The sequence below is a fragment of the Pseudomyrmex gracilis genome, unplaced genomic scaffold (assembly GCF_002006095.1).
Source record: "Pseudomyrmex gracilis isolate BER0280 unplaced genomic scaffold, ASM200609v1 scaffold_146, whole genome shotgun sequence".
NCBI lineage: Eukaryota > Metazoa > Arthropoda > Insecta > Hymenoptera > Formicidae > Pseudomyrmex > Pseudomyrmex gracilis.
Genome location: NW_018020730.1, coordinates 50333 through 76454, shown reverse-complemented (window position 1 = coordinate 76454; position 26122 = coordinate 50333). Strand labels below are relative to the sequence as shown.

At 39.3% G+C, this 26122-nt stretch overlaps 1 protein-coding gene across 3 annotated transcripts in view; it reads left to right on the top strand.

Moving 5' to 3' along the window:
* LOC109857139 (growth factor receptor-bound protein 14-like) overlaps positions 1–26122 on the top strand; it is a 305311-nt gene that overhangs the window by 257618 nt on the left and 21571 nt on the right. For all 3 annotated transcript variants that reach the window (XM_020433172.1, XM_020433171.1, XM_020433173.1), the window contains 2 exons: positions 7915–8142; positions 12750–12857. In XM_020433172.1, the coding sequence (XP_020288761.1) occupies positions 7915–8142; positions 12750–12857 (336 nt within the window). The remainder of the gene's footprint in view (positions 1–7914; positions 8143–12749; positions 12858–26122) is intronic.

Below are 26122 nucleotides of genomic sequence, written 5' to 3'. Positions count from 1 at the left end.
TCTTTGAAGTTTTACTCTTGACGCTCGTAGAAAATTTCTGTTATTGCTGGTAGTAACAAGTCAGACGGATGCGATGGGTTGTTTGTTCGTTTAGTTTGTTTGTTTGTTTTTTCCCGCTTTTAATATCAGAGCGAGAGAATCGACATGATAAATTTATAACGTTAATGAAATTAATTGAAACAAAGCTATTCGATAGCATCTTGTGTTCAAAACAAATTTTGCATAATCTTTGTAGAAATAGATTTGTTGCCATGTTTTCTTTTGTAAAATATTTTAGATTATTCGAAGATTTCGTTGCAGTTGATTTCTCAATTTGCATTTTATTATAAAAAATGATTGACGCTGCTTTAAAAAACTTATTAATAATTTAACAACGTTTCTTTGCGATACGTTATCTTTTTCTTTTTTATCCCGTTTTTTTAATTTGACATGAAAATTATAGATGGTTGCATGGTCAAAGAAGACGCGATGAGATTTTCGAATTGCATCACGTTTCACCGTCTCGCGTGAGCGAGATAAAACAGAAGAAAAAACAAGAAAAAGATTAGTCGGCGACGACCTCGATTTCACGCACGTCGTCATTTTTAATCGCTATAATGCTCTTGGGTACGGTGTGGGGATGTCGGAGAATTTGATTCAAAAGTGCTACTTTTTCTTCGCCCGAAGACATCTAAAAGTTAAGCACGGGAGAAATTCAACTGTCGCGAGATAAAATGTTATTTCAGATTCTGGCATATTATTTATAAGTCGTACCGACAATAAAATTATCTCTAAAATTTATTGCTTTCTTCATTAATGCAGAAACATACATGTTCAAAGAAATGTTATTGACTTTTAAGATAAATTATTACCGTAATATAAATTATTAATAACTTGAAACTTGGTTTTTTACTTTTTTAAATTGCAGTAAAAATATAAATCAATATGGTTGTGCGAAAATATATTCACTCTTTAAACCCGTTACTCGCTAATGTAGAAATTACGTATTTAAACAAATAAACTATCTATATAAGAGAATTTCATAAATTAGTAATAATATAACTATTAAAAGCAGAATGTAAAAGTATAGTGTGATAGAGGATATAAGTATAGAGAATATAAATACGATGTGAGGATATATTTTATATTATAACATACAATATTGATAATAATATAAGTGTGTTTTTCTCTCTTAATATATTTTTATATTTGAGATTAAAAAAAAAGAAATGTTTCTATTATAATATTCAGACAAATTTTATTATGTGAATGTCATAATGCATGCGCGTACAACAAATATTTAATTATCCGGTCTAGTGAAGCGACAGAATTTTAATTGTCAAGAAGCGTCTCGTGTGAAAAAAAAGTGGAAAAGCCGAAAAAAGAATTGTCGGTCTTCACGCTACGTCCGTTTCGGACATTAAAATTCAAGAGCGGGCATCGTTGTAGCTCGCACGCGAGTGGCGCAAATTCTATTAGAACGAATCCAATAAAGAAGCGCGACTGCCTGCATTCGCGCGTACACGCGGGGTTTCCTTCTCTCGACTTGGCTTGGTGGATTATCGAGACGTCGAAGAAGTCCGGTCGTAGGTACGGCTAGACTTTTTGGCAAGCGCCCCGGCTCGTCATCGATTCGCCGACCGCTTTAATTTTGATCTGTCGAAAGACGAACTTGCGGTTCAAAGCTTATTATGACGATCAGTTTTCGCCACATTTCCGATTCTGAAACTTCACTTGGAAACTCGGAAAAATTCTTTACTTTAAAAGAATCTCGCGATTTTACAAGCTTCTTGATTAGAATTTGAAATTTTTTTTTATATTAAAATTTGTCGAAGTATAGATTTTTTTAAAAATAATAATATTTTATATAATATTAAATAATATTTATAATTTAATAACATTTAAATTTATTTTAAATAATAATATTTTAAGAGTTCAGTTTACTCTCTTTGCTGTTACAAAACGGTATCATTTTTCTACAAGGCAAACAGAATATGTGCATTCATATTTGATACCAAATATAACACCGCTATTTCAGCGACTGTCAGAATAGTAAAGGCAAAGAGGGAGCACGAAGACAAGAATCTCACAAGGAAGTCATTTCGTATCGAAGTATGTTGTCGTCTTCCTTGTTCTTTCCTTCTCCCTTTCTTCCATAGTTCACTCCTCCTTTTTCTCGACTGCAGTAGTAGTCGACCGTCGTTGCCTCCCTGACTCGCCTTTCACGGATGCTTACCGTTATACGCTCTCGCATTATTACCGTAATTATAGCGCAGCCCGATGTCGGGAGCGTGGCCTAAATTTTCTCAATGTATGATCAATGATCCTTATTATTTTCTTTGCGCTGTTGCGAATCATCTCTTTCTCTTATTCTGCTTCCCACAATTTCATCCTCTCGCGCGATCTCTGATGGATTTTAACTACTTAATTATCAAATAAGATTTTGTGTATTTTCTCTCTGTGTTGTGTCTTGAAATATTTATTTAAAATAACTACAATGAGACACGGAAGTATTTATTTAACTAAATGCAGATGCACAGCTTGAACTAACTACGGTGAGTTTCTTAATTCATATAAACAATGTTTATTCGCAATGTTATTGTCAAACCATAAACTTTTTTGTTATTTTTTATATTCAGATATATTTTGCCACCGAAGAAGACCCTTCAATTCAAGAGTCGAAACGTTTGGTGTTTAACGAAGGTTTTTTTTTACTATACATGAACACCGTTTCCATCTCCGTGTATTATTCCCTATCACTGACAATTTCACAAGGTCTTTATCTCTTGTTTTTTATTTATTTAACTAAAATTGAAGCAAACGTTACTTTTATGAGGTTTGTTTTGCGTTTAATTTTTCTATCGCGTGTAAGTCGTCATTAGATTTGCGTTTCTATAAAATCGAAGTTTAATAGTATAGTACGTACATATATAAGAAATAAACAAAAAAAATACATAATAATAAACTTAAGTGACTGTACAGAGAAAGCTTTTCCGGATTTTTACTACATTTGCTGCACGCAGGTATCTTTTTTTGCAATCATACCCTTCTGCTTCCTCTCGGTCTCTCCTCTCTCTTGTATTTTCTCATTGGCTTGCAGCATGGCGTCTCTCCGCTGGCCTAGGAGGAAGAAAAACCTGACCTATCGTACGCGCTGTTCTTCTCTTCTCTCTCTCTCTCTCTCTCTCTTTCTTTCTTTCTCTCTCTCTCTCTNTCTCTCTCTCTCTCTCTCTCTCTCTCTCTCTCTCTCTCTCCCTGTCTCTATAACACCAATCTAACGCCGCCCTGAAGTCAATCCTTTCACTGCCACGCGAGCGGCAACTTAACGATGTCATTTTGGGCCAACGACCGGCGATACGGTTCGAGCTGCGGTCGAACGTGACACGTTCGATTGCGGTTCGTCCTCGATGGGAGCATTGATGGGAGAGGTGCACATTTTCCAATTGCAAACGCAAAACTAGATGCTTATTAACATACTTTGTTGTTGTTTATAAAAGAGCATTGCTTTAAAAAAAAAAAAAAAAAAAAAAAAACCGAAGACTCGATATTGATTGCGAAATGTTCTTGGACGAAAATCGGAAAGAGTCACGTGAACAGAACAGAAAACGGAATCAAATTTATTGGCAATGATTCCACGGCCCATTGGCGCCGCCGGGATCTATCTTCTTTTCTTTTTCCTTCTATTCGTGCGCCAGAGCGTGCTTCTGGAATTATTTATAAACCGGTTTCGTTTCTCTCCGAAGTCCGTAGACGGAAACGCCAATAACTCTCTTGGTTCCTTCCCTTACGAAAAAAAAAAAGAACAACAACAACAACAGCAGCAGCAGAAACAGGCTTCGCGAAGTTATCGCGGATCTCACACTTGTAGGATCTCTTTCATATTTCTCATTATGTTGCCTTGTTGTCATGTTGGCGGGATGTTTTGGCGAAGGCGGTAGCCAAGGTGCTTCTTCTCTGGAAGAAGAGTAATTTAGTGGTTACTTTTTATCTCGATCGGTTTTTCCTTTTTTTTTATTTACTTGATGCTTTGTATTGACTTCTTCGCTTTATATTAAACAATATCAATATCGGCAATTTTTTGTCATTATTGTTATATTTTAGACAAAGTACGTTATAATATATAACGTTATAATATATAACGTTATAGTTGCTAATTAAAAAGTGAAGTATTTTTTCAAATCGGTAGAAGTTGTGTAACGTGTAGAATAATTTTATTGCAGCAAGATTACTGTCTCATACTTTAGTATTACTCTCATAATGATTCTAAAAAAGTATAAGGGCCGAGGCGCAGACTTTTGCATAATTCATAACGCGTAAGACATAAGAGAATCAACCAATCCAGTCTTCCATTTTCATCCCTGCTTCTCGTTCTAAAAGGCTTTGATTGGTTGATTCTCTTATGTTTTATGCGTTATGCATTATGCAAGAATCTGTGCCTTGGCACGTTCTAATATATAGAGAGGCTCTAGTATAGAGAAGCAGATATCTCACGAAAAAAAAAAGATGTGTTAGAATAGCGAGAAGATTAGTTACTATATGATCAGCAAGAAAAATTTGCCAAGCCTGTTGAAGTTTTTTTTATATTGCCAACAAAACGTTTTGTTGACGAAACAAAAAATTCAATAGACTCAGCAATTTTTTTCTCGCTGACCGTAAAATAGCAAAACTTTTTCCGTTGTGTCATGTGATTTGTAACATAATTTATGAGTTATATATGGGATATAAACTGACTTTTCTATAATACACACGATATAAGCATCGCGAATTATAATATATATTTTTTTTATCTGTGTACACATATATACATGTAGTAGTTATTGGGATGGAAGGTTCGAAACATTAATGTCGTATGCGTTCAAAGCCGTATGCGTTGAAAACGTCTTGAAACGTGTAAAAATCATAATGCGCTTGGCAATGTCGCGACACGGTTTCGTAACAGACTGCATATATCTGACGCTGCAACAATTATTTTTATAATTTGCTGACGTAATAAGATTACTTGGAATTATTGTGTTTAAAGTACATCTCGAAATAACCGCGCGTTTGTAATATGCAATACAATTTAATAATAATCATTACACGCAATTTAATGTTCTACGTATTAAAACACCGAATGTATTACTCGGAATTAGAGTTAAGTAAAATAATAAGTATCTTTATGTTATATATATATATATATATATATATATATATACATTATACATGTGTTCCGTCAGTGTTTTTGCTAACGTTTTTTGCAATAGAATAGATTATAGCGAAAAACGGGGCCTGAAACGGTCTCCCGGACTCTTTCATCGTTTTCGTACAGTTTCCAATCTCGCCTCCGTCTCACACGGCCATTAATTCGTTCGTGTTTTGACATGTACTTTTATCTCGTGCGCATGTAGAGACACGATCCTCGAGAGATACCCGGCTCGTGATCGATCACGGGCGGCGACGGGCGCGTCTGATATGCATATGACAACAGCAGTTACATGTGTCAGAATTACGGGCGCGCTCGCCAAAAGGAGCGGAGCGAAGCTGCATGTGTGTGCGCGCGAGCATAAATCTCGCACGAGCAATTTACTCGAATGAATATAAAGAGAGATGTTCGTGCGGATTTTCCTAGACCCATATTTTCTCTCTCTCTCTCTCTCTTTCTTTCTTTCTTTCTTTCTTTCTTTCTCTTTCTTTCCTCGTTTTTTCTCTTTTTTTTACACTTTTATATTGAATGCACGTTTTTGTGCAACATGCATGTGTTTACTACTAGTTATTATACGCAGTTATTATTCTTCTGTTTCAGTTAAACATTATTCAACTTCTCTTTGTCTCTCTTCATTTTTCTCCCATTCGCTTTCATTCTTAATTCTATGGTTACCTGAGTAATAGTTACGTAACTGTTAATGCAGTTCTTCTCCTCTCTCTCTCTCTCTCTCTCTCTTTCTGTTTCTGTTTCTTGCCGGTACGGAGTGCAACCGAGCTAATCGTCAAATATTTGCTGAGCCGTGCAACGGTCTCGCCGCTATCTTCGCGTTCTGCGTTCTCTTCTAGACAATCCTCTTCCCTCTTGTCTTATCCGCCTGTTTGTGCACGCATGACAAATGCTTGCGCAGCAGCAACAACAGCCGATCGTTGCACGATCAAGCACAACGGCGAGCGTATAGTCAACGGGGTTTTCTCGGAAAGGCTACGAGACCCTGACCAACCGCACCCTTTTTCTCGAAGATGGACATGACGCAATTGCTTGAGAGAAATAGTTTCGCGAAAAATGTGCCAGCGAGTTTTTATTAAGAAAAATGAGAGCTGATAAAAAACTTGAGAGATTAATTTAATAATATAATAATAATTGTGTGTGTGTAATAGCTAATATTATACAAAGTATCACCATACACACACAACATGAAAGAATTGCAGCGAATTCGAAAAAAGCGACAAGTTGGAGATTCACGGTCGGTCGCTTATCGCATAACCGATAAACGATAAAGGTCAGAGAATGGAGTGACGATGTATACACCTCGTGCGATGAAAGAAGTGCATCCCGCGTTTAAATATAAAAGCGCGCTACGCCGGCTGCGCGTGAAATTGTTAGACACCGAGATGTGCACGCATCCACGTTATTCCACGCTTATTCGCCGTTTCTCTTTTGACGCTGATTATTCAGCGTCTGAAGTCGCACTTTGCAATGCAGCTCAAAGTACATACTGGTAAAGCAAACGAAATATTAAGTATCATATTATTAAATTATCGACTCGATGTTAAAAGCACCTGTCACTTAATAATTTAATAACACGTCAATAATTTAATTGGACGGGAAAGATGTGCGATCTTTTCTGTAAGTCTCTTTCTAAATATTTAATTCAACATTTTAGAAATTTAAATGTGAATATTAGCTTTTGTGACTTATATGAAACGTGGCGAGTACGCGGCGGAAGACGGGCGCTTTCCGGACGCGAGTGGTCGGTCGCGCGACCTCGTCATGTTTCGTTTAAGAACACCAAACGCACACCCAAAGTCTATGAATATTTACTGCCGGAAATCACTCGGCAAACGCGACTTTCCCGGTCTCCAACCGCTGCAGGCAAATAATGGACGACGGCACCGCGATAAGAGCCGCTGTCGTCGCCGCGACGACGCTTCCTGCGAGAGACGCGCGCGACGATGCGCCGTCCCGTAAAAATCGTTTCGGCGTGTAATAAATTGCTTTCGCGATTCCCGTCGACGTCACGAGAGAAAGTTTCCCGCTGAATCCGACGAAGACTACTTTTCAGCCGGACTCGACAGAAAGAGCCCACTGGAAAGTATCGCGCGACCTCTTATATATACGTTCGTACTACTTGTCTAATCGTTTCGTATTGATTGTGAGTCACATAACCACGTTTTTATTCATTCGACGTCGCAGTGACAAATTTATTATATCACACGTGACACGGAAGAATAATTGCGATCAATAACGTTTTAGTTTCTCTATTTTTCGCACTGTTCTTAGAAAACTTCTGCTAAATTAAAAAAAAAATTGTGTAAATTTATATAACAAATAAATATAAATAAATGTTTATATTACGCCATTAATAGTGTAATATAAGAATCATTAACTTTACACACAAAAGTATTTTTTCTTTTTATCCTGTATTGTATAAATATATTGTACGTTTTCTCAGTCGTTGAAATTTTACGTAAATGTGAATATATAGTACATATTATATAATACGTATTATATCAGGTTATACAACGGTAAAATAGGTTACGTTATGTTAAGTTATTTTACGTTCGCGTGCAAAATGTATCTACAATACGTTTGGAAAATTGCAACTATTGTTGTCGCGATCTCGATATTAATTCTCCTTTCACTTTCGTTGTGATTTTACATTGAAATTTTTTACATTATATAATAATCGTCTGAATATTTGTCGGCAAGAAGCCTTTTATAAAGGGGCGTATTCTGCGTTTCTGTTGCAGGAAACCGAGTGTCTAATCATATTCGCGCACTTGACGGATTACAACGTGTACAGGATACCGAACTTCAAGCGAATTTTCGGCGCACCCTTCGAGTGGGGCGCCTGCCTAAGGCCGACCAGCAACGCCGAAGCCGAAGATACGGAGGCTGGAGAACCGGGAATCAAGGTCATAGCTTTCGAGAACGAAAAATCGCGCGCCTGCTGGCTCACAGCCATGAGACTAGCTAAGGTAAGTGTTGTAGGTATATAATTCGGAGATTCGAGCGCATCGCAAGTCGGAATGAATGCACTTGCTTCCTCTCTCTCTCTCTTTCTCTCTCTCTTTGTCCGCAATAAAACAATCAATTGAGCAAAAGTATTACTTTATTGCGCGTGCTTTTCGATTAAGGCCCGTGTTCGCGACTGGCGGGGAAAACGTACCATCAAACATTAGCGAAACTAGAATTGAGAGTATTATATACAGTGAGTGACCATTAGGGTCGGTAAATAACCGTTTCAATTTGTAAGTGGAAATCAAGCTAATAGGTATCAAGCGGAGAAACAGGTACTTAAGTTCGCGGCGAAGATAATGGCGCTTTGCTACAATGTTCGTTTCCCAGCCGATTCTTCTCATAGGGTTCTCTCAGGTTCTTCTCTCCCTCACGACGTGATCATCCCTCCACCACGTGGCCGTGGGTATCATTAGTTTTTGCGATACAGCTTAGTATTATGAGCCTTATTTTCTTCCCGTTCTCTCTTCTTTCTTCGCCCGTCCGACTCGAATGTCGAAACGTCTTCGTGAAGTTCCAGAGAAGTTGCGTGACTCGCGCGTGTTTAGCGGGTCCGGGGAAAGAGAAAGAAGAACGGTCCAAGTAAAGTTGACGTGTGCGTACCATACAACTTTAAGACGTGGCCAAGATGTTTTTTTCTTTTAGAGCAGTTATGGTACTGACACCGTAGCATTTTTCTTTTCTTTTTTTTTTTCTTTTCTTTTTTCTTTTCTTTTCTTTTTTTTTTTTTTTTTTTTTTTTTTTTNTTTTTTTTTTTTTTTTTTTTTTTTTTTTTTTTTTTGACGGGAATTGGACTCGTGAGACACCGAGACTCTCCTTTCCCATCGTCGATAATATCGGTTTATTCTCGAAAGCAGACAACCTTTGTCTCTCTCTCTCTCTCTCTCTCTCTCTCTCTCTCTCTCTCTCTCTCTCTCTCTCTCTTTTTCTCTGTCTTTCTTTCTCTCTCCATTATTCTAGCCGAGCAAAGTGCTCGCCGATAACTCGTGGCTGGTAACGGTTTTAGCTAGCAATATGCGATCGGCAGCTTCGCCAAAGAGAGAGAGAAAGAGAGAGAGAGAGAGAGAGAAAGAGAAAGAGAAAGAGGCAGAAATAAGAAACTCCAGACTATGGCCGCCTACTCTTTATTACGCTACTCTTTAGAGACGTATTCTTCCTTGAGTTGAAGTGGCTGCTCAGACCGCCTCTCCACTCCGGCTAGTCTCCAAGAAGTGGGTCTGGCACAGGATCATCATCTCTCTTTCGTGCGGAGTGGCAAGCATGTTTCTTTCGCGAAAGAAATAAAGAATTACAAAAATAACATTTTTTATGTACAGCACGGTAACGTGTCTTTTAAGTCAAATGTCTATCTCTTCATAGTTTTGTTTTATGTCTGCGCGCGGTAATTAAATATTTTATTCAATTTAATTTCTACACACAATTATCCCGAGATCTTTCATGAATACGTTCCTCATTATCATCACAACTCGCATCTTGATTTAAAATAACGTTAGTCAGACTGGATAGCGGTTTAATCTGCCGCGAGACGTAATTTGGATATCCTTGCAGCAGAGAATCGTAACTCAGTTTATCCTGATGTATTCTCGATGGTCCCCCGAGTCGTGAGCCTATACTACCGTAGCCGCCGGCGGGCAGGAAGACTTGCCTAGTGTTTATCGGCCTCGTTGGCCGTCCGTGCTTGTCTGCTGCATCTCTTGTCAGCTCTACCTTACCGCTCTGGATCTCTACTATGTATATATGTTCTTCTCTTTTCCCGAGTTCTTTTCTCTTTCTTTCTTACATCGTCCCGCTGTGTTACTTCCAGCTCCGCCTTTTATCTGACGAAGGACGAGAGACGCCATCTTGGTCGGTAACGGCTCTGGGTAGTACTTACGCGTGTCTCTCAGCGAGGCCTTTGTAACTCTTTCATCCGAGAAAAAGCTAGAAGTCTGATGAGATGCGGCGAACAGAAGAGAGTTGAAGGCGGAAGGAAAAGAGCGAGAGAGAGAGAGAGAGAGAGAGAAAGAAAGAGAGAGAGACAGAGAGCAGCAAATGAGCGGGTAGGCACGGAGAAGAAACCTGCAGGACTTGCTTTGATCGAGAAGACATTGACACTTCTACTCATCCCCTTTGTGCTCCTTTTGTTTCTGTACTGGCCCCTTTTCATCCATTCCTTTACCTCGCAGTATTTCAATTCTCGCGAACTCCGATTCACTTCGCTGAAAATCTATGAAGTCTAAAGTATAGCAAACAAAGTCGTCTTCGTTGATTTGCGAGGGATGAAGTCCCGGACAAAAGATGGAATGATTGCTTTTTTCTGTTCAAGTGACATTTTTACAAATATTCATAGAATTTGATTCTCTTCAATCAAATTAGCTGCTTAGATAATCGTGTCGAAAAAAATATTTTATATTGAAATCTATTAGCGAAGCAATAATAAAAAGATCTCTATGTAAAAGCAATGATAAACTAGAATGTATTTCTTGTGCAATCATCAAATTTATCGAGAACCAAAGTGTTTCTTTTCAAAACGAACCGCAATCGTTTGATGTCTCTCGTTTGTTATTAAAAATATTATCACACGACAAATTAACTCTCTTCCTCTTTGTCCGTCTTATAAAGCGATAGCGGTAATGAGAAAGCGGATACAACAAATCGTAAGACGATAAGGATTAGAAGAGATAAAGTTGAGCTCCGCAAATATCATAAGTCACTTTGTATATATCTATATCGTGCGATTTCTGTATCTTTATGGAAGTTTCTCTGTCGCAGAAAAAGAAACAACGATCTTCGAGAATTATATTTAGCTACCTGTCTGCGCGACAAGAAATATATACCCGAAGAGTGTGTCGCGCCAACTTGCACGATCATTCAATTACCGAGAAATTTGTCATGATTCTTGACGAGGCAACTTTTTAGCGACACTCGATAGTAGATCGACGTTGCGGACGATCTCGCGCAATATCCGAAAGCGCGCGTTCAATACATTTATCCTTCGTTTACTTAGAACCTCGTGTGTGCCTCGTTATCATTCTCCGTTATATTCCCGTCGCTGATTAATGTTAGCATACATTTGTGCCTTGCCGCTTTCCTCGCTGGCGCGTTTCCTCGTCTGCGTTTGCGAATAATTGAATTACGTAATTATCTCTCCAAACGCGCCGCCAATACTCCAGGACTTCAATTAGTCGCCGCCACCCTTTATTCTCGCATCTACTTCGATTTATGCTTCGCTCTCGTGAAATACGGAAGCGGCAAATCTGAAGTTCGCTTTTTACCGATTTTATTTCGCGTAAATATTAATATTACAGAAAAATTACCGGTTACTCAAAGTTCTTTGTGTGTTTTTTGTTTTTAACGTTTTGATAAGAGATTTTAAGAAATCAGAATCAAAAATTTCAGAATTATTTTTATGACATAATTCAAATATTTTACGTTATTAAGCGTGCGTGAGGTTTAAAAGGAATTGAAACTTCTTTATTTTTTCGAGTACAAATCGCATATTGCTATATTAGCACACCTGTGCGTGTGCTACGTGGGTGTCGTACGCGTCAAGCGTCTCTCACGCTTGTGTACACGGGTGGGCGCGCACGTGTGCGTGAGAGTTGAGCGTGGATGCGCCCGACTCTGTCTTCTGGGTCGATATGATGGCTATACTACTGTTAGGTCCACGGTTATGCACACATTCACGTGGTCATCGTCTGCTTCTCTCTCGTCTTGTCTCGTCTCGTTTCCTCGCAACGCATTTGTCTCGTTGCGTACGTCGGCACCGACGCACGCACGCTTGAACGTGCTCAAACACACGTCAGCTATTTTAACTTATTGTGCGCGCAATTTGCAAAAAATTTTGTTAAAATTCCTCGCCTGATAAAATTTTTCGACCAGATAAAATTTTTTCAAACAAAAGCTTTATTTGTTATTTTTCAAATATTCTAGAAATATAAAAAAAGTTTACTTGCTCCGTATGACTATATCTCGATACGTCGGTAATATAATAGGCTTAACTCACACGAGACTTATCTCTGACCCGAGCGGTAGTTTTATCGGTGCTTGACCAGACATAGATATTTTTAGACACAAAGAACCAATTAATTTCGAGATTATGTCAGATTATTTCAGATTCACATTTTAGTTTTCAACGTTTCGTATATCTCGAAATGTGTATTATCATTTAATTATAAATGAGGATAAAAGAGTCGAAGAAAAATTCAATTGTAAAATTCGAAATAAAATCGGAGGCATTTTCTCTCTCTCTCCCTCCCTCCCTCTCTCTTTCTCTATTCGCGTGGCAACGTTGAATTTATCTAGGCGAGTGCGATACCTCGGCAAGAGAGAGCGGGGTATCGATCGGCGGCTGGCTCGCACAGCTGGACAGCGTGATCCGACCGGCGCGACAAAGTAACGCGTGCAAAATTATGTAAATCGCGAATGCAATTTCCCTGTCCGGCTTTATATCGGTCTCGGACGTTGCGATGCGCCCGAAGCGTAGAATCGGTTAGGCGCGCACGTGTGCGTTTGTCCGTCGCGTGCATCTCGCGAACTTTGTAGCGCGCACGCACGTTAACGGTGCCCGCTCCGCTTTGTGTTTCAGTACGGCAAACAGCTCCGAGAAAATTACCGAGCCTTCAAGAACAAGCAGTGCGAGCAAAACGGCAGCGGCAGCCCCAAGGAACAGTACAGCAGCTACAATGTGTCCAACGTAAGTGTTATATATGTGTGTTATACGTGTAATTTCAAGAACTGAGAATTATATGAATTTCTAGGCTTGTACGCAAAATTTAGAAAAACAATTGTAGAGAAAATTACGAAATTTGCAATAATACAAACAAAAGTTTTCAAAATATCGTTAATTTGTCTTTTTGTGGTTTACTCGTTGCTTTGTTATAAATAACGATTTAGATTCTATTCTCAGTTATTCTAACCAATATGTGCTATAATAATTTTTTTTTTAATATATATATATGTTTTACGATATTTCGAGACAATTATCATAAAACAGCAAAAACTATAGTCGCACGCGTTGTGCGATAATTCACAAAGTGCTCGCAAATTCGACTGTGCCGTTGTAATTGCAGATCAAATCCAAAGAGAAAGAACATAAAAAAGTACACGTTGACATAGAGGCTGTGTTGCGATATGGGTGGGTAGATACAAGTGAGATCGCGTACAATGTCTCTTAGCAAATTATTTCGCTATTGCGCTGGCGCGCGCGATATATATTTTCGACGGCCGCTCTCTTGCCTCGAAAGGTAAATTTCGCTTTAGACGCGGTAAATGGAATGGAAGAGGCGATTACGCTGAAATTACCCCGAGTGACAGTAATTTGCCGGGTCACGCCACGTTCGATCATTGCCTTTAGTTATCTCTGCCGGTACGCGAGCTGCCGTCGAGCTGTTCGTCTCTCGTCGAACTTTCGTAATCTATGAGATCTCGATTAATTCGCCCGATCTCAAAACTTTTCAATACTTTTTTTCTTCATGTTCTGTTTAGATTTGTTTTTTTTTGTTTTGTGTAGGAGAGTTTTATTTATTTATTTATATTATTTATTTTCTTTATTTATCTATATTATTGTTGTTGTTATCTATATTATTGACTAAAATATATTTGTTGTCGTGTATTTACAATAAATAAAATTAGCTACGCAAAATGCTAAAAAAATCTGCGCAATACTAGAACGCAGCACAAACAAATCTATTTAACTTCTATTTTCTGACAAGTTGCGCTTTTGCTACGAAACTTCATAACGGTTGTTTAATTAATACATTGAAATGCGTAAGAGAATTATACAATATTACGAATGAATAAACGAACAGCAATACATGGGAGAACAGTGGGGCTTTTAACGATGCACCGTTGCCGATGCGGTAGCTAAATAATTGTACCAAATAGCTTGTTAACTATTGATCTTTAATGCTAAATACCGCGCGGAATACGCGGAAATTACCAAGCCACTCCCGATCGAGATTCTACTCGCTTTGTTGCGTTTATGAACGGTTTTACCTCGAGTGCACACAGACACGATAGATACGTCTCTTTTCCTTTCTCTCTGGCGCATGCAATCCGTCCTATTTGTACAATAGGTAAGCTATGGGAAACGAATTACGTTGCCACGACTAACAGGTATCGTATATCGTCGGTTTATCGCGGTAGCACCCGACTGCGATAATAAATTCGCCGATCCACAATCGGTCTCGGACGCGGTTCGTTGCGATCAACCGTTCGCGATCGACTCGCCAAAGAGAAAACGAGAGCCAACGTTAACAAACTAATTTCTCATGAAAGATTTTCTATTGGCAAGTTAATTCGCGAAAATTTATTTATTCTCATTTATCAACATTTGTGTATAGTTTATAGTTGTCAATAATTACACTTAGAAGATTTGGAAACAAAAATGTTTAATTTGTTATATTTATTCAATTAATTGCATATCGATTGGAGAGAATCGATAAATACGAGAATTCTGATCTGATTTGTTTGCAAGGAGAAAAAATGTAATAAAAAAAATTGTGAGTGTGAATAGAAGTATTAAAAAACGAATATATTTCATAGAAAGAGTGAGAAAAATTAATGGTTTTTTTTGGAACCGTTGTAAAAAGAATTTTACTTTTCGTAATTAAATGAATAAAAACATTTTGTTACGCGCAAGTTTGAAAACAGAAAAATAATGCTTATATTAATAAAATAAATATGCACAAGAGTTACATTAAAATTTAAAAAAGAAACTCCGCATCGGTTTCTCTTTGTAATTAATCGGGTTCTCTTTATGAATAATTTTCGCGATTCTAGTTCGGTGGAAATTAATAATTTAGCGACGTATCTGATGAACATTATCATTATTAATTATCGATATCCGTCGATTATATCACGTAACTATTTAAAAAGATTAATTCGTTCGGTTGACGCGCACTCGAGCAAAACTATAAAGAACGAAGTGCTGGAAAATGTTGGAAACGATGACACACCCTTCTGACGACTCAGGAAAGCAAATTTTTGCAGAAAAGTGCTGTCATAAACTTCGCGAGGAAAGCGAGGAAAGAAGGATCTATCCCCATCGAATCTCACTGACCTCATTGTCGTGCTATCCCCGACCTCGTCGAGATATAGTGGGTTCTATATATCTCTCTTTCTTCTTTTTCTCCTTCTCTTACTCCACGTTATTCTTCACGTTCTCCTAAGACGACGCGTCTCGCCCGGTAGGAAATTTCATCCTCGTATCGCACAGCTGATTCCAAGGTCGTTTCCGCACCAGCCAGCTAGAAAGACAACCCCACGTCGGTGTATATTCTTGAAGCTAGACACGTACTGATTCACTTCCCCTCCCCCTCCATCCTCACCTTCTTTATATCACATTGGCGGACTTATTTCTCTTCTCGCATCTCTCTCTTTTTCTCGCTCGCCGTTGAAGGGGTGAATCTGTAATGGTTTGTTCCCATTACGATCGAGAAATTCTTCAAATCGTTTTATCGATGAACCGCGAGAATTGCAATCATAATTTAATTGCATTATCCGATCAAAATTGCCAAGAGCGATCAAAGATACGTTTTTATTAAAACATTTTTTTAAATTTGAACTACGATTTATGCGGAGAAACGCGCTCGGAATCTCAATTTCTTCTTATTGAAGATTTTAAGTGTCTTAATGATTATCGTAATATAGTCCCCGCACTTTCTTGTAAGGCGCGTAACTGTTACGATAATAAAGTGTCCGCGGAACCTCCTTGAGGAAGGCGATATCGATTAGGCGTAGCGGGCATGAGATGCATTATCGAGCCACTTCGAAGAACTGGTTTTGAAGTAGCGATCTTAACGAGTTTCCGGCAATAAATTACTGTTCGTGCCGGTTATGAATTATCCAGGTGAAGGAGCACAGAGGATGACAATTAAAGCCTAGTATGGAAAATAACCGGTATTACGCGACTAATGCGCAAAAGTGCGAGAGAAAAGATAGCTAAGTGGTGCTTTACAAAACACCGTAATTGATAGGGGCGGTCTGTCATGGTTCAACGACAATCTCAAGTAATAGCAGGAAATTATGCTGTTTATAAAGATATATGATCGTGAGTAATTATAGCGCCAAGAGATAATTACAAGGCGCGAGAAAGTTTTTTTCGCCGATGCGTGTGTCGACATTTTCAAGAAATTACAGAATTTGACAATATCACACGTATGATTGAAGGCGCTTTCGCACATGATTAAAAGACACTTTCTATCATTCCGATAAAGACATCGATACTTGACAAAATGGAAAAAGAGAAGAAAATGTAATAATAGTCATTTTAAATAATAATATTTCAAAATGCAATAATAGAAACAAAAAAAATAAAAAATAAACGCGACAGAATTTCTACAATCTTTTCTGAATTTCGTAGAAAATTCCCTCTAAAGAGGGAGGAAAGCACGAACGTGTCTTGCACTCTTTGTTTCGCTTGAAAGCTTCGATCACGGATATATTGTTCGTGTGTGTCTCCCTTTTATCTGTATTTGAAGAGAAACAAAAGAAAAAGAGTAACACACGCCTCACGTCGCATCGATAACGACGAAGCGAATTTCACATTTTCTTCTGTGCTTTTTCTTTCGTTCTTCACGTTCCTTACTTATATCACGTAAAAAAAAGTGAAATGCTACAAAATAAAATAATATTTCGAGCGTAATTCGCATTGCTAAAATAAACAATTGGTTAGCTTTTAATGAAATGTTTTTTCTCTATTATGAAGTTCTTTGCTTTGCAACAATCCGGGTGACTCGGCGAGACCAGACTGTATTGTGTACATCACTGACCACACTATTCGGCATCATTATGTCATTTCGTTTCAACTACCCGACCCGGTATCCGTGTAGACGACGAGCGCATTTAATAGGCTGCTCTCGTGGTCGACGTGAAAGCGCAGTCGCTCTGCTTTTAGTCAGACATCGTATTTCCCTTAATGGTGCGACGCGGCCAACTTGGATACCGGAAGTGTCGGGAGCACCTAGCAACGACGTTCTTTCCGTTTTTCTACTCGCGGGAAGTCTCGGGCATTGTTATCCAATGGGCGACTTGCCGTCGATTCTCGCGCGCGAATCGTTCCTTTCAATTCAAGTGGCCTTTATACTCCTCGCGGGGAATTTCAGTGCGAACCTTAATTACCTAGCTGTTTAATACCAGAATTTAACGGCTGCAACAAATAATGGTTTCTTCCCTCTCCGAAGTTATCGTCAATTACTCGAAGTCGGGGAAAGAAAACGCTATTAAAATTAAGCCCGTGGGTTTTACCCGCGTTAATTGTTAATTAAATCCTATGAAATATATATTATAGTACACGCAACGCCAAAGGCTTCCTTCTCTGAAATCTCGGTCTAGTCCCGTGACGCAGAAATCGTTATTATTCACGGCGCGTATCCGTCACATTTTCAATTCGAACGTCTCCACTCTACTAAACCGTCGTCTTTTTCGATCATCACTCATGTGATCGTCTCCTTTTTCCTCCCCCATCATTTTCATCCGTTGCCAGGTCGAGTATCAGACTTGAATAGGGAGGACCACTCCAAGTTGACGAGGCTTGCGGGGACAGGCAGACCGGGAGGGTGTAGTACTTCGGTTACAGTCACGGGTTTAAAAGTCGGGCAAAAAGCTCCGGCTGTTGCTACGCGCGAACTATCGACCAACCCGGCTTCTACCTATACCTATATCCATGCGAAAGAGAGAGAGATATATATATATATATATATATGTATATATCCCTCTTGGGTATGGAGGAAGAGCTATAGATGGCACACGAGCGAGTGTGCGCGCGCGGGCGAGAGAAAGAGAAAGAGAGAGGAGTGCACCACGAGAGAGGCTGGAAAATATATATGTATGCGTGAGGAGGGTTTGTGTTTGCGTGTATATTGCGGAGGAAAGGAGAGAACTCGGAGAAAAAGACGAATGGAGAAAGAGAAAAAGAACACATCACCGAAACGCGCGAGACTGACGAAGCTCGACGAAAGAAGACTCTCTTCTTGAGCCTTTTTCTCGCGGCCCCGGTGTTCTCTCATATTTTAGCCGCCACCCCTGAAAACCACCGCCACGAAATATTCAACGTCGTAGCGCGCTTCGTGTGTAGTCGACTCGCTTAAACAATTGCCTTATATTCCGTTCTATTATTTTTTGCACTTTTATAATTTTTCATTTTTTTTTTTTTTTTGGAAAAAATCTTTCTTCTGAACGATGTTCACGGTCGTGTAGCGCGCGTAAAACCGCGCATGTTCCTCCGCACGTTCTTATCTCTGTTGGCTTTGTCTGTTTTTGTTCTCTTCCTTGACTCGCGAGAAAAAGGAGTCTTGAGTTTGCATACGGCGAATCGCGAAACACTGAGAAGGGACATCCGCCCGCTGCAAAATTGGATCGTAAAGGTAGACATAAACTCTCGGGTATTTTCCTACGTCGTTTTCTCTCTCTCTCTCTCTCTCTCTTTCTCTTCTCTGTCTTCGTCGCACACTGCGCTGCTATACGCTCCGAAATATGCGTTCGCCGAAAATAGTCGGCGACACACACCGGTTATGAAACTTTCACGTACTCTCTACCTACTCTTCCCTTCAAATCCTTTTATTATACGCGACTACGGCACACGTGTTCCATTAAAAACACCGCTGCTCTGTTAAAAATTTATTTTCAATCGCATGCTGATTTTTCAAAGCATACACGCCAAAGGCTTTGGTTTTTTTTACGCGTCAACAATTCTGATATTAAAAGAAACGTCAACGATTTTTCGTTTTCACATGCGTTAATCTTTAAAAGATGAAATTTAAAAAAAGATTTAAAAAAGAGAATATAAAGGAAAACACAATACTTCGATATTTTCTGAATTTGTATTTTTATTTATTTATTTATTTAATTATCGAGAATTACATTTATTTCGAATCATTTTTCTCGACGCGAGTTATTTGACAGTTCATAAACACGATACAGTTGTAGCTCGAAGGAAGGGGAAGGGGGTTTAAGGACTAAATGACCTATTTTCTGGAAGCCTGTCAGGAAATAAAACGACAGAATAAAGCCAGACAAGGACAACAAGAGGCATGAGAGAATTTCCAGTGCGACGTTTTCTTTATCGGTCTTCTTCCGTCCTTTCTCGCCAAGCCGTCGCATGGAAATTTTTAATTTAACTTTACGACTCCGCTGAGACGGCTCTACCCTCTCTTGACCTCCCGCTTCTTCCACTTTTGTCTTGCGTCATCGGATGCAGCCGCCGTAAGTGAAAAGGATAGAAGCGTTTGTGAAATTAGTCTTGTCGAGGTGGATTACCGACTGCGAACAATGGCTGAAGATCTCCAGATTTACAAAAGCTGTGTACAAAAAAGAAATAGATAAATTCTAAAAAATATATATATATAGATATAGATATATCTTAAACTTCAGAAAAACTTAATCAGTCTACATAGTTTCATTACGTACTTACGAACAAATTATAAATTTATTTTGTTGTACACAAAATCCATTTTAAAACTAGAATTTATTTTATCAAATAATAATATACAATTGTTTTTTACACATATGTAACGAGAACTACATATTTTACTGTTAAATTCTTTTATATACTGTTTTATATTCAGAAGGGAAAAATAAACTGAGAGAAACTTATATGCGGTTAGCTGCACAGTAGCTTGTCCGAGGAAGAAGTTTCTTTAGCATAGATCTTACTTGTTACCGACTTGTAAGTCGCCGCGGGTATAAAACCGGACGTTTCTACATTGTTCCCGTCGCGCCATATCCGCCGTTATTGTTATCGCCGCCCGTCGTCTGCGCTGATAACCGTCGTCTCCAGACGTGGCGGATACATCGCGACTAGGTTACCCCGTAATCGAGTGCACTCTTAGTTAAATGATCCGCTCGCGATGACAGTGATGAAGCTTCATCTACTATCGCGACTGTCTTTATCTAACAAGATAACGCGATAGAGTTGCCATATGCGGTTATATGTGGTTTGGATCAAACATATGTCTCTCTATATTTAGTAAGAGAAGGGAGAAAACACACAAGATATTGTAACATATTCAGTTGTGAGTTTATTATTGTTTTGATTTGTACAAAAAGTCATTCTGTTCGAGAATAGGTTTTAGTAATTTAAGTTTTTTCATCTCAGCGATTTTTAAGATGGAACTGGAATTGAAAAACAGCGCGTCTGTGTGAAATTTCGTTTTAAACTTGAAGAAAGACGGCGACAGAAACGTATGAATGTTTGAAAACGTGCCTTCAAAGAAGACGCTCGGAGTCGGACACCACGTGTTTTGAATGATTCAAACGCTTTCAATTAGTTCCATTTTTTAAATTGTCGGAATAAAAAAACTTTTGAATCAAAAAAAACCTCTCACCACTACTATCACTCTCAAACAAAATGACTGATTTGTTTTTACACAAAGCAATACAGTAATAAACTCACAACTGAATATGTTACTCCGTCACTATTTTTTCTTCCGCTTACTATACGGAAAAAACATGCGCAATCCGAGTGTTATTTGATTTGACGCCACGTATTGTTGGAATATCATCTGTGTGATTATTCAATTTGTTTATTACAGCCTCTCTAATTGCATTGTTGAATCGGAAAAAAAAAAATGTTTCTCTCTGTGTTTCTTTTGTTTTGTATAATTTTTACACTAACCGTAAAAACAAATATACATTCGGTAACGTGTCTGCCATTGCTTATGCTGCAACTCTACGTTTCTATTTTTATTGGAGCATTGTTTTGCAAACAAAACACACGCAAGTTCTTTCTTTCGTTCTTCATTTTTTGGTATCTTCTTTTTCGTACCCGAAAGACGAGTTGCCTTTGCCGTCTTTACGACCCTTCTTATCGATAGTAATACGTGGCCGTTTAAAGCTCGCGCGAGTGCTACGGTCGGTGCTTTTCGAAAAGTGCGCGACCAGCACTAAAAACTCCGCCGGCAGCTTTATTCACGGTCCGACGAGACGACGAATCTAAACGTGAAGAGAGTAAGCGAGAAGAGAGAAAGAGAGGAAGAGGAGTGAACACCAGGGTATAAATTAAAGCTCTGGTTGCCCGCGGCCGAAGGGAGGAAGCAGGTGAATGAGGGCGAGAGAAAGAGAGAGAGAGAAAGAGAGAGAGAGAGAGAGAGAGAGAGAGAGAGAGAGAGAGAGAATGGAGAAGAAAACGACTAAAGGAAAAATATCTTTCTTCCGCTCGCCCGTTTGACATTTATGTCGGGACAAACTCTGAAACTACGCTGATCGAGCTGATCTCGTCCTCGTTTTCTTCGCTCTAAAATTTGTTTAACTCTCGAAGAAGAAGACACAGAAAAGATGGTTATAACGTCTTAAAAATAATGTCCTTGCTTTGAGACAAAACACTCAACTAGTGAAGAATTCTAAGAATTTGTGAGTACTTTCGCGCGAACATCTCAAAAATTATCTTTTAGTTTTTTTATTTTTTTATTTTTTTGTGTTTTTGTTTTTGTCTGGAAGTGTCTTTGGATTTTTGTTACTACCACAGAATTGGGAGCTATACTTCAGGAGCTATACTTTTCAATTTCTTCCTTCCCTGGAAATTCCCACAAGACATTCTCTATATATATTCTCTATATCGGATGTAGTATGATAGCAAATTGCGCTTGACAAATACCGCAATACTCTTGGCAAACTGTCGATAATTTGACGTTACAGGAAACTTCGCATTAGCTTTCGGGAAAGAATATCGCACGCGATTCTCTCGACGGTGCTTCGTTTCATCGTTTTTCGATACCTCGAGGGCGATACGAGTTTACGCGGAAGTCGACTATCGGGCTGCGTCGATTCCACTCAATTTCCACTTGCACTTTTCGCGAGAGATAGAGCGCCACGCAATTCGCCGAGTAAAATGGAACACACTTCGTCTTACGGGACAATTAACGAATGCTCGACGACAGAGGGATTGCCGAAAACGGTGTTCGCATTGTGGAAATTGCGTCTCGCACATCTTCCGATGTTATCCGTCGGGATAACTTAAATTGCACTCGGAACTCCTCTCCGGAAGTGCATTAAAGTCAGTACTGAGAAGGAGGCAAGAAGTTGGCGAGTTCTCGAAGTTATACCGTTCTCTTAGATCTTGTAAGTATTAAAAACGATACTTATACGCGCAAAACACCAATAGGTACATGTGTATTTATTTATCTAAACAGACTTTTTTTTTCTTATTGGGACAAAATTTATATCTGCGTTGCCTTGTAAAACGAGCATGAACATCAAGTTTTGCATTAAAGTTGAATGCGATTGTATGAATATCAGTTTTGTGACAATTGTATATTATTCACTTAGGATTTCAAGTTTTTGAGAAAAAAATGGGAGAATAATATTATATCTATAATATTATAGCATGTATAGATATTCCGTTTTCGATATTTACATGTCGCGTTTGACGAGATTAATCTTTTCTTTTTTTTTATTTTCTCGGATAGTGTTTATTCAAAACGTAACGGTTCCGATCTTTCGTATTTTGCGAATGCAAACGGAAGCTGTTGTACCGCTCGCGGCTGTTCCACGTTCGAATAAATTTCTGCTCGCGTGTAAACTCCGTTGAATCCGCAATTGGCATTATAATTTTCCCAGACCACAGACGCAGTCGGGAGATGCATCTTATACCTTTTAATTGGAAAGCATCCCTAGCAAGGCCAGCTCCAAGTCCTTCTCTTCCTTTTCCTCCGTCTCACTCCTTCCCTCGCTCAGTTGTCGCGCTTCCGCCCTGTCCCTGTTCTGCGTACGGTCGATTCTGTGCGCGTGCGCCCATGTAACCTTGACATTGAACGATTTCTCCCTGCTGCATCTCTCTCCCCATACCCGGTCGCCGCCGACCCTAGTGGTAGCCCTTCCCCTTCTCTTTCTCTCTTTCGCTCCGCAGACTCTCTGCGGCAGACATTCGCGTCATCCGTCCGACCAAGTTCGAACAAAAAAATGCGGAGATAAAATGAAATAACAGTGAATCGCGCATCCGTCGGCCTTCCACGCCCGCTCCCTGACAAGCTCTCTCGCCGTGACGCATCACTGACGCATTCGCTACACTGTTCTTCGTCTCTCGATATCCGCTCGCGTGCGCGCATACTTTTTCTCCCCAAGGCCGTCACTCTGCGAAAAGAGGTACCTGCTCTCTCGCCGGTATGACAGGTCAGGTAAGATCTTTTTCTCAATTTGCTCGGGAGAACTAACTCCGTAACTCTTCCGGTATTATCTACCTCGCTTTCCAGTGAATTGCGCGATATCCTTTCCGCTTTCTCCGCTTGTTAACGACCTTGTCGTCTCGTTTCGAATTTCCCGCTGCAAAATCCGGAAAACGCGATTCGCTTGAAATTTATGCGTAACGCACATCGAGGCCACGGGGCTCGAGATAAACATTATCGCTTTGCAGATTGAATGTCGCTCCATGGGATGCATACGTAGCGTATGAGCGTGCGTACACGAGTATGCGCGTGAGTGGGTGAGTATGATTACGGACCTCGAGGACTTCGTTGCACTTCCTGCGCAACCTATAATTACCATTATCTAATCGCCGCGTGGCATTATATAACGCGGCATAATGTCTGGCCTGATCACACGCAACCAGTTCTACAAAAGATCCACTTCTCTTCTTCTTCTTTCCTCGTTTTCTTATTCTTCTATGAATACGATTGTGCGCATACGAAAGCTCGAGCACGAAAAGCTTTGGAGACGACAAATTTGTAAGAATTTATAAGAAAGGTTAAAAGTTTTAATCAAGTTGTGTAAAAGTACGAATAAAGTTTGAATAAAACTATTTTATATTTTCTCTAACCGTTCTGATTTCTATGTAACTGTTTGCGACAATTCTACTCAATTTCCATTAGATACAGCCAAATATTTAGGTACACTGGTGATCCTCTTGCTGGGAGTAAACCGGTTTACGCGGTCTAGCTCGTCAATCATGATGAGAGTAGGGATCTTGTAGTAACCCAGTGACACGCAGAAAACGTATAGCCACTGAAGCTCTTACGTGTCTTATTTCAGCTAATTCTCTCAATCCTATAAGAAAAACTAAAAATTAGCTATTATTTTCTAACGTAACGTGTGTATTGTGTTTATTTCTTAAATGATTTAATACATGTATATAAAGAAACATTCTTCGAATTTTCAACTATAGAAAAATATTCGGAAAGAATGTTTTTTTTTTTTTTTTTTTGCGATTATATATAGTTTTCTTGAAAAGAGACAAGTTTTTTTTTCTGGAACTATAAATTTCGAAATTTTGTCGCGGAAGCAGAAATAAAGAAATACACAGCGCGCGATAATGATGAGTACAATCGCGATTCGGTGGGTAGAGTTATAACTTGTTCTCTCTCCCATCGCCTTTCGGCTCTGAAATTTATGACGACGACAATGTTGAGTCCACACTCTTTGTCTTACTTCTTCTCGCATCGCCAGATTAAAGCAGGAACTTTGAAGACTTTAATCATACAGATCGCCTAGCGCCAGTCATAAATATCGTCGATGCAAGCTCAGGTTGGCGCTCGTCCAATTTCGTTTAACTCCCGCTTAGCCACCTTGGACGCGGTTCCGTTCCGCATTTAGCAAATTCCACATCTTTTTCTCGTTTCCCCTTCGTCCGCAACGCTCTCGTCGTTCTCTTCCGCTCGCGCTCCGTAATTCCGCAGCTGCCGCGACTCGAGAGAGCCGCGCGCGACTGTCGGCGGTTATACAATCTAGCGTGATGGGTAGAGATACGCGCGCCCGTTCGTATTTTCGCGACATTCCTGCAGTTCCAAAGCGTACCGAGAATATCTCCCGCCGCGTCGCCCATGCCAAACGCGAATAGGATCAACGTTAATCTACTTGCGGAAGCCGCGACACAAGGTAGGAAAAATTTTTCTGATAAGAGTAAAGAAGGAACCATCAACCTTAATTTGGCGCATTTCGTCGCAAAGAAACATAAATATAATATAAATAGATACATTAAAATTTGGTGATAAGCTGCGTTCGTAATGTGAGTTACACACAAATTATTTACTTGATATTTGATGCTTCCGCGGTGTATCTATCGTATTAATATCGGAAAATGGTTTTCTCGGGATTGAGCCGCGTTAGTGTCATTTTTAAGATATAAAAATGACATCAACGTCAAAACCATCTTCAGATATTAATTAATTATTTCTTACGTATACATAAATGAATAATTTTTTGCGTGTAAAATAATAATAAATGTATATTTAATAATAATAATAATGTATATTTAAATAATAATACATGTGTATTTAAACGTGCGTAATATTTTGATACAATTCAATTTGTTTTTTTTTTTTTTTGTGGAGATTGAATAAGATAGTACGACCGTGTTTGGAAGATTGGTTTTCCAGATAAGAATTAAACTTAAAAGAAACGTATATCAAGGAAAAAGACCGAGATAGCGGTATAAGCGAGGGGTTTGAGGCGAGAACTCGTTTTTCCCGAGCTGGAAAATTGCGGTCGCCTTTATTCTGAAAACTTTCTCTTTCTCTTACACGGCACCACTAAGGAGAAACGGCACCATGAGTTCGACGTGTACCGCATTAGCAATGCTAAAGTCGCGAAATGTGCCCGCTCGAGAGACGTCGTCGTATTGGGCGACGAAGAAAATTTTGTGGCATCCTGAGGAAGGAAAGCGTGTCATTGCGGAAAGCGCCGCGGTGACCAAGTTTTCTTGTTTGACGGCTTTTCGTAATCAAGATTCAATTTACATTAGATTTCTTTGTTCCACCGAGTTTTCCATTGTAACCGTAGAACGATAATCATCGATGTTACCTAATGGCAACGAAGATACAAATGAGTTGAGAGAATAGAAGGTTTTCGTCGACGCTATCGCGTTTTGCGATTATGGCCGTCATCGTCGAGCAGACGAACGAACAAAAAGGCGGATCCGCCGCCGACCAAAGAAAATAACGACCGAAACGGAGTTTATTCACGTAATTTGTATAATTATACGGAACCAACGTTGGCACTTAAAGGTTTATGTATTCACGCGCTCTGGAATTG